This window comes from Sceloporus undulatus, chromosome 1 (genome assembly GCF_019175285.1).
Source record: "Sceloporus undulatus isolate JIND9_A2432 ecotype Alabama chromosome 1, SceUnd_v1.1, whole genome shotgun sequence".
Lineage (NCBI taxonomy): Eukaryota > Metazoa > Chordata > Lepidosauria > Squamata > Phrynosomatidae > Sceloporus > Sceloporus undulatus.
The window spans coordinates 319,052,073-319,061,184 of NC_056522.1; the positions used below are offsets into that span (position 1 = coordinate 319,052,073).

The window sequence follows — 9,112 nt, forward strand, 5'->3', positions numbered from 1 at the left end:
GAAAGTGCATATACACAGATACATTTCTGTCTTTGTGCTTCATAGGGATATATTTTATGACCACTTTAAGGGAGAACACTTCACTTGGCAAGGAAGTGGAGCTAACCATGCTAAAGGATGGCAAAACCATATTTGAAGGCTCAGTCACAGTCTTCCTTTTGGAGGAAAACATTAACAAACTTAATTGGCTTCCAGCCCCAGCATCACTTGGAGCTCTCCATAGTGCTGTTCCAATTCTGCTTTTGCCTCCCTAGCAAAGCTGACTCCCAGATTGTCAGAATCCAGATGAACTAGACTTGTCCCATGACCATGGCATGAGCCAAACCCACAGTGGAACAGCCTGTAACACAGATTTCTCAGTGCTGATTGATACTAGCCTTCAGTATGGCAGGCAGGCCTTTCTGGTTGAAATAACTTCTAGTTCTATTAGCTGACATGGGCTGCATCCCCACTGTAGAAATAATCCAATTTGACACCACTTTAACTGCTTTTAATGGCTTAATGCTGTGGAATTCTGGAGATTTTAGTTTGTTTGGCACCAGAGCTCTCTGACAGAGAAGGCTAAATGACTCATTATTTGTTTGTTTGTTTGCTTGCTTGTTTATTGCCCACCCAATCACAAGGAATCTTATAAAACTACAAATCCCAAAATTCTATAGCCTTGAGCCATGGCAATTAAAGTGATGTCAAACTGGATTATTTCTCCACAGGGGATGAGGCCAATGTGAAATTCCCCCTCTTAATGGCTAACAGAAAAGAAATTCAGGAAGAACTCTGCTAAAATAAAAATAGGAAAAATTTCTCACTCTCACTCACCTGTCCCCGCTCCCCTTCCTATGATGGAAGTCAGGCATGAGTGAATACTTGAAAATTTGCCAGGAGCACTATTTTCATATTATATTTTTTTCACCCTAATACTTACATGTTTTAGTGAAATATGGCCCTTTACAAATGGGCCTTTTAGTACGTACCCTGTACATACTAGGGTTGCCCGGGGGCATCTCTTTCAGACGCCCCCAATCCTAGTATGTACAGGGTACATACAAAATGGCGGTGCCCATTCTACATGGGTGCCGCCATTAGGACGTCACAGCTGCGCCGCCTCCAAATGGAGCAGCGTGGACATGACATCTTGGGGCCGCAGAAGGGCGCCTGCGGCACCCTTTCCATAGCGCCGAAGGAGCTCCATTTCCAGAGGAGCTCCTTTACATGGCTGCGCCAGCAACACAAAAGAGAAAGAGGCTGAGCAGTCCCTTTCTCTTTTTCCCCGCTGCTGTCAGAGTGTCCTTGGGGCATGAAGCTTTCCAGACTGTGGGGAAGTGGCCTTTTGCCGCTTCCTCACCGCCTGGAAAAGCAGCAGATCGGGGCCTCAGGGCTGCCACTGTGGCAGCAGAGGCTCCGATCCATCAGGGAAAGGGGTGGGTATAGGCCGCCCCCAAAGGGGCGGTCTGTAAACCACCAATATTCCATTTTTTTCTGGCCTTTTTAAAACTACATTTTCACAATTTAACAGATTAAGAGGTTCAACAGACCACCTCTTTGAAGCGACCTTCCTCACTGCATCGGGGCCATGGCAACTACACACCACATCCCCATCCAACCTTTCCCCAGTGCAAAAAGATGCCACAAAAAGGAACTCCTATTCTCACTGCAGAAAGAGGGCCCTGGCTGCCATTGTGGCGGCTTTTCAACACTCCTTTGGCACAATGTATTTAAATGCTGCACCAATGGAATACTGTGGCCCCTCCTGCCATGTGGTTGGCATGCATATGCCACTCCCCCTCGCCGCGCCCACACCAACATATAACAACAGTCTGTTTAGCACCTGAGTGACCATTTATTACTGTTAATTGGTGTTGTTACTGCTGTTGTTATTTCTCTCTCTCTTTTTGTTCCCTTACTACAATATAATCCCAGACATAAAAGCAAAGGATTTAAATGCCATGCAGATTAAAAGCAAAATTTAGAATGCAATAGGCAAAATAAAATCACAGCCAGTAAACCACAGTGAAACAGAGAGATATCTTCTCTGGAAATTGACTCCAGAGGCTTCCATATCAGTGAAGTGATGAATCTATTCCTGGTTTTAGTATGAACTTTAAAGGAGCTATCTAGGAAATTGAAGCAATTTTGGGGATAGAGTTCAGTAGCCTGGAAAGTTCTTTTTAAAGTATGAACTAAAGCCTGGAGAAGATTCACTGCTCCATAGACCTGGAAACTGCCAGAAGTCAATATTGTTGAGTATCTATGGAGATAGACTAACAAATGGAGAAAATGTTTTTTATGCATAAAACATGTGAACTTTCTTCATTTGTTTACTAGAATTTAGAAAATGAGATTAACAGCCATGATGCTTTAACTAAAGCTGTGATCAGCACTGGGCAGAAGCTGGTGAAGGGAGGGCATGCTGCCTCATGGGATATCATGGAACAAATGAAAGAACTGGAGATTTCCTTAGCAAACCTGAAGGGTGAGGCTCAGAAGAGAAGGAAGAAACTCATGCAGTCCTATGAAGCTCAACATTTTCTCACAGAGGTAAGCTAAAAGTGGAAGTATAGTATAGGACATGTCCATTGCAGGTCTTACCAATTTCTAGAGGAGGAAATAAATTAAATGTAAAGTATAGGCCATGCCCACACAGGCCAAATAACCTATCCTTCTCCATCCTCATGGTGGCCAGTCCTGCTGAAATAGGACCCAGCCACTGGTTCTGGTGCAAACTGTCCAGATAGCATACAGCCTGTTCAGCACCAAAACATAGTATACTCCACTGAACATGGATTTTTAAAAAGTCACCTTTTGCTCTGGGTCTTCCCAGAAGATCCAGAGACCTCCAATGTGATGCTAAGTGGCTATTTGCATGTTTCCCACTGTGCTGCCCACTGCACCTGGTATCAGTCACTTCTTCTGAGGTCAGAACAAGGTGCCCAGCCATGTGATCAATTCTGGGCACCTCATTTTCATTCTCAGAGGGAATAACCTGCACTAGTAGTGGTGACGGTGGATGGCACAGTGAGACACACGTGCACAGTGGGACACAAGTTCTGGTCATGGCTTATAAAGCCCTATATGGCTTAGGTCCAGACTATTTGAGGGACTGTAGCTCCCCATACGAACCTGGTAGAGCCTTAAGATCTTCAGGGGAAGGCTTTTCCTTGGTCCTGCCACCATCACAGGCTTGCTTGGTGAGGACATGGGAAAGAGCCTTCTCGGTGACTGCTTCCACCCTCTGGAATACCCTTCCATGAGAAGCTAGGCTGGCCCCCTCCCTGTTTGCCATTCATCAGCAAGCAAAAATGGTTCAGGCAGGCATTTCACATATATAAACATGGGATGGTTTTTATATGAGGTAATGTAGTTTTTAATGTGTGTAATTTTAAATTGTTTTTATTTGATGTTTTAAATTGTTTTTTATTATAATATGTTTCTAGGAGAAAGTAAACAGCTGCCTGATGTTTCTAGGAGAAAATAAACAGCTGCCTGATGTTGCTTCAGAGTTTCTGGGTAATGGGAGGAATTCAGAGAAGCGTCAGGGCCAGAATATTCCAGGATGCTCCCAGAGTATTCTGGCCTGTGCAGATGTGGCCATGGTTATGCTAATTTCTCCCTGGATTCAAGCCATATATTTGAAGGATCAAATGGTTTCTGTTGGTTTGATAAATAAATTGCTAAGAATTACAGGCGGAATTATTACCTAGATGCATGTCCATTTTAATACTAATATTTGGGCACACCCTGAATTATAACTGGTATTAAATTCTGTTACCTGTTTTCAAGTTGCTTCTTTACATGAAAGACTTACCTTCCAGTTGTAAGGCAGGCAATTTGTGGCCATGTGTTAAATTGAAAATCCTATCATACCTCTCCACTGGATATTCCAGTGAGGGGGCTGATGGAACTTGCACTCCAACAACTTATGGGGTGCCATCCATCTCCTAGTACTACCAGGGTGCTGGAAAAAGAACATGGACAAATTATCTTTTTGGACTGTAGCCCCCAGAGTTCCTCAGCCAGCATGATTGAGGAGCCTGGGAATTGTAGCCCTTAAAAGTAACTTTCCAAAATTCTGTTCAGGAATAAGTTCTATTGAACGCTTCCTCATTTGAACTATTGAACACTATTGGACATTTGGTTGTTCTCTGGGGCCTAATAATTTTTATTTGATGCTGGACAGGATAAATTCTCACCTGCCATTCCCTGACTTAAATCATTCCACTGCTACCATCAAGCAGCTATTAGCCACAGAGAAGCAAAGGACAGTTACTGATACTGTATCTATCTTTGTTTCCCCTCCAGTTCAGATCTTATCAATTTGTAGAGGAGTAGTTAAATTTGTGGCATGATTGTCATGGGGGGGTGGGAGAGAAATTAAATTCCCCTCCCTAGTGCTGCAGCCACATTCCAGTTCATAGATAACTTGCAGCTGCATTTCATTGAAAGAAATCAACACTGGAAGATCCCACATGCCAAACAGTTTGGTCCATAGGGAGACATGAAATCCCTGAAAGAGAATTCTCAATACTCAAAAAATATTAGTAGTAGTAGTAGTAGTAGTAGTAGTACCATCCCACTTTCCCCCCAGAATTAGGACTCAAACAGGCTCACAATTTAAAAGAACAATATAATTTTAAAAAATATACCACAATTGCCCATTAAAATAGAATTAAACTATTTACAGTAGTAAAACAATGCACACTCAGAAAAATAAAATGCAATTAGGGCAGCTCATACAAGGAGATGCAACCTGCCAGTCAGCATGGACCTGACTCATATAAGTCTTTACAGGCCTTCACCAGCACTTCGAATTGCACCCAGAAACAAACTGACAGCCAGTGAAACAGTTTCAACTGGACCCTCTTTAAAGACAGCCCTAAGTGCAGTGTGTAACAGTAGTCCAAATGGGATGTAACTAAGTCATGCACCACTGTGGCCAAATCAGTCATATCAAGGAATGGGCGCAGTTGGTGCACAAGTTTTAAATGTTCAGAAGCACTCCTGGCTGCCACAAAAACCTGGGCCTCAAAGCCCAGAAGTATACACAAACTGTCAAATTGTTTCTTTAGGGGGAGCATAACCCCATTTAACACAGACTGAATCCCTATTGCCTGATCTGCCTGGTCTTATCAGTTTTCCTACTCCAGGATACCACTCCATCTGAATAAGAACCCTGATTTTCCAACACCTTTGTGTGTGTGTGTGTGTGTGTGTGTGCGCGCGTGCATGTGTGTGTGTGCGTGCATGCATATGTGTGTGTGTGTGTGTGTGTAGAAGACCTCTACATGAACATAAATCTCTTCTCTTTAGTCTTGTCACTTTCTGTGTGAGAAAAATGATGAAGTGGGGAGAGCTTTCCTTTGCTTGTCAATTCCAACCTGTATTCTCTGAATAAGTCTTAAGCATTGTAGCTAATCCTCTCCTGTAACCGTAGCATGATCTGCTTTAGGGAGTTCTAACCAGGGCTTGGGAAACTCATTCTTTGACATCTGCCCACCAGAATTCCCAGCTAGCTTGGCTAATGGCTATGCTGACTGGAGAATCCTGGGAGTCCAAAAAAGTAGTTTCCATGTTCTGGTTGTGAATAAAGGCCTTCTCCCGTGCAAGATCATTTTTCAGTGCATTTCTTCCAGCTTTTGGAAGTGGAATCTTGGATGGCAGAGAGAGGGTTTGCCCTAGAAATTCCAGATTATGGGAAAGATGAAGAATTGACTCAAGCTTTGATTCGTAAAGTGGAGACTTGCAAACTGGACCTGGGAGGATTTAAGCCTCGAATTGAAAAGCTAGGAGAGACAGGATCCTATCTTTCAACCAGTGACAACCCAGAGAGGTAGGTGAGTGGAAGACAGATGAAAGATCTTTGTCAAACAGAAACTCAAGAAGGTAAACAAAGCTAGTAACTGGTCTGTCTAGTCTGCCTAATGTCCTTTCAAACATTATTTTCAGACATTACTTGGTATCCACAGCATGTGGTGGGGGGGAGGGGTCTGTGTATAAATATACTGACTGTATGCATGGTAAACCCATTAACTGTAAAACTATAGAAACAGCCCTTGATTGTATGGGACTGAACCAGCTGTTTGTTCTGAATTGTAGATCTCAAATAAGGAAAGGAATTCTCCTTCCCACAAGAGCTTTGCATATATGGTTACATGCACAATCTCCATTGAATTGAATGGGCTGTGAAATATGTTCCTCTGTGTATACATCAGAGTGCACAAATAAGTAGCTCTGTGTCCCAGCACATAAGTCTTGCCATATTAGTTTTGTCTGTTACTCTAATAACTGTATTCCTTGTCATTTTTGGAAGACAGAAATGCAGTTTCTCTGTTTATGAATTGTGATAATGAGAACTACAGCAGCCCGAAAGGATCCTGCTTCTGGTCATGTTAAAAAAGTCAAATTCCAATATGTGTCAATCATTAGTATATAATTAGTTTAGTCAATATATATGTCATGCTGTCATTTGAGTGCTCTTTCATCCAGTGTCTGAGAAATTTGTTTTTATTAAGGATTGGAAGGGAAAAGTCTATGAATGCTTGAGGGGGGAAATGCAGAGGGGGCTTTTTGAGTATCCGAAAAAACCCATGAGGAGAATTTTTCCCAGGCTCTTTGTCATTTTCTCCCATACTCCTCAAATAGAGGATGACTTCCACCCTCTACCCTAGACTCACTTTTCCTAACTCTACACACACTAGGAGAGTGCATGGGTCACCCAGTGAAAAGGGCTGTTGTCATATGCTGTCCTGTGACAGCTGGTGCATGATGGTGTTTTCTTTGTCATGAACCAGCTAACAGAACACTGGTGTCCAGTTTATAGCTTCCTGATCCTTATCTGTCTCCCTGTTCCCAATTCCAAATGGGATGGGCAGGATGGAAGCCAGAAAAAGATCCTGGAATGCTATAATCTCCTGATCTTCACCTGCCACCCCAACTCCATCCCCCTGATGTCATGCAGGGTGGAAAGGCAAGAGAAGATCCAAGCGGAAGATCCCTGCTGCCAGAGACTTCCACTCCCCCTCCCCCCGAGACATGTTTGAAGATCTCTGGCAGCAATGAGAAAAGTGGCTAAACTATTCATGGGAAAGAATAACTGGGCATAGCATATCCCTGAAAATGGACCTCACAAATAAATATTAAATTAAATAATATAACTTTTATTTGTATCCCACTTTTTGTAAAAACAATCAAAGCGGTGAACAACATATACTGTAAAATTATACAATAATATAGACAATATCCCCCCCCTTAAAAAAGAATTAAACAAATTGAGATGGGACAAATGTTCCAATCTTTAGCAGAAAACTGTGTCACATCAAGAAAATGGTTCCACTTACCTTAATGTGGATCCCTAGCTGTGACAGGCAGGGACACTCCCTTATTCCTCATTAGACTGGCTCTCAATCTCACCTTAATTTTAAAAAAAATCCCTGCTCTTATATTTTCATCAGCATTATCTCCAACCTATTCTTATCAGACACCCTCTTTGTGTCAGACATCTAGAAATCCTTGTGCTTACTCCAGTGTCCAAATAGGCTGGTATAGTTGGTAATAAGTTTCTGAACAATATACCACACAGTCTTAGTGAGTATTTGAAAACAAACTGTAACTTTTATTCAGAGCCATGGAAAATCAGCATGCAAAGGGATCTTGTGGCACCTTTGAGACTTTAGGCCAAAACAGACCTGAAAGAGCCAGGTGAGCGCTGCGGCAATCACACACCACTGCCCCACTATGGCTTTTTTCCAGCACAAAAAGAGGCGGCATCTGCTTGGGCGGGCGGCATGATGCCATGACACTGGGAAGCCAGCGTATTGTGCTGGTCTGTACCAGCCCTAACTAAAAGATAGACTGTAATAGCATTATATTTGCCCAAACAAATTTTTCACAAAAAAGAATCTTGAAATGTGAAAAAATGTGACAGTTGATCATTTTCTCTTTTAAAAAAACTGAATTTGAAAAAAAATATGACAACAATAAAAGAGAGACAAAAGAAAGGAAAAAATAGAAAGGAAGGGAGAAATACACAGGGTATGGGTACGGGCTGCAGTGGTCCTCAAACTGTGCCCTTTAAGAGATTTTGGACTTCAGTTCCCAGAAGCCTCAGCCATGTTGGCCAATAGTCTTGAATTCTGGGAGCTGAAGTCCAAAAATCCCTTAAAGAGCACAGTTTGGGGACTATTGGGTTAGTGTGCTATAGACCTCTTTGGAACATCTGCCTAGTGAGCTGCAACTAAACTTGAAATTAATTCTGTCAGCCATGGTTCTGTCTTGAAGCAACACATATGTACCACTAATACAGACAGCACATGCCTCAAACATGTATTATAAAGCCTCATATTAGAACTGTCAACATTTAAAATGCACACAAGGGCTGTACAGTTGACCCTCCATATCCACAGATTATTTATCCATGGATTTAATCATCCATGATTTGAGAATATTTAAAAATATATATAAATCTCAAAAAACAATTTGACTTTGCCATTTTTATAAGGGACACTGTTTCACTAAGCCATTGTATTTTTAATGGACTTGAGCATCCATGGATCTTGGTATCTATGGGGTGAAGGGTAGTCTTGTGGGGAAAACCACAGTGGATACCAAGGGCCCAGTATATTAGTGAAAAATGCTGGGTACAATAATTCTAATAGAAATTTGTTTGGATATTTCCTCTTAATTTCTTTTTTAAAAATAGCTCGTCTGTCCTTGCAAAGCTCCAGACAATCTTAGAAGACTATACCTCTCTCCAGCAGAAGGCAGAGACCCAAAGAAAGGGTCTGGAAGAACAATCTCAGCTCCATCAATTTGAGAGGGAAGTCCACCTGGTTAACACCTGGCTTTTGAGCAAACAGAATGTGGCTGAATCTGATAACTATGGTCAAGATTTGGAGGATGTTGAGGTAAAACTGATTTTATTGCAGATTTTAAAACAGAGTTGTTTTGGACTACAACTCCCCAAATCATTCCTGGCATGCTGGCTGAAGAATTCTGGATGTTATAGTACATTTTATTCCTTGAGGAACAAGAATATCTTAGACTGATAGCTTCTGACTTTATTGAGTCAGGAATACTAAAAGAGAAGGGAGTTCAAGTTGGATGGGAGTTTCTCAAAAGG

General features: G+C 42.0%; 1 protein-coding gene across 1 annotated transcript in view; it reads left to right on the plus strand.

Annotated features, from left to right (window-relative positions):
- The window catches only part of SPTBN5 (spectrin beta, non-erythrocytic 5), a 163,205-nt gene that overhangs the window by 119,409 nt on the left and 34,684 nt on the right, over positions 1-9,112 (plus strand). Inside the window, exons 53-55 of the mRNA XM_042460065.1 lie at positions 2,323-2,535; positions 5,628-5,824; positions 8,693-8,897. Coding sequence (XP_042315999.1) covers positions 2,323-2,535; positions 5,628-5,824; positions 8,693-8,897 — 615 coding nt within the window. The remainder of the gene's footprint in view (positions 1-2,322; positions 2,536-5,627; positions 5,825-8,692; positions 8,898-9,112) is intronic.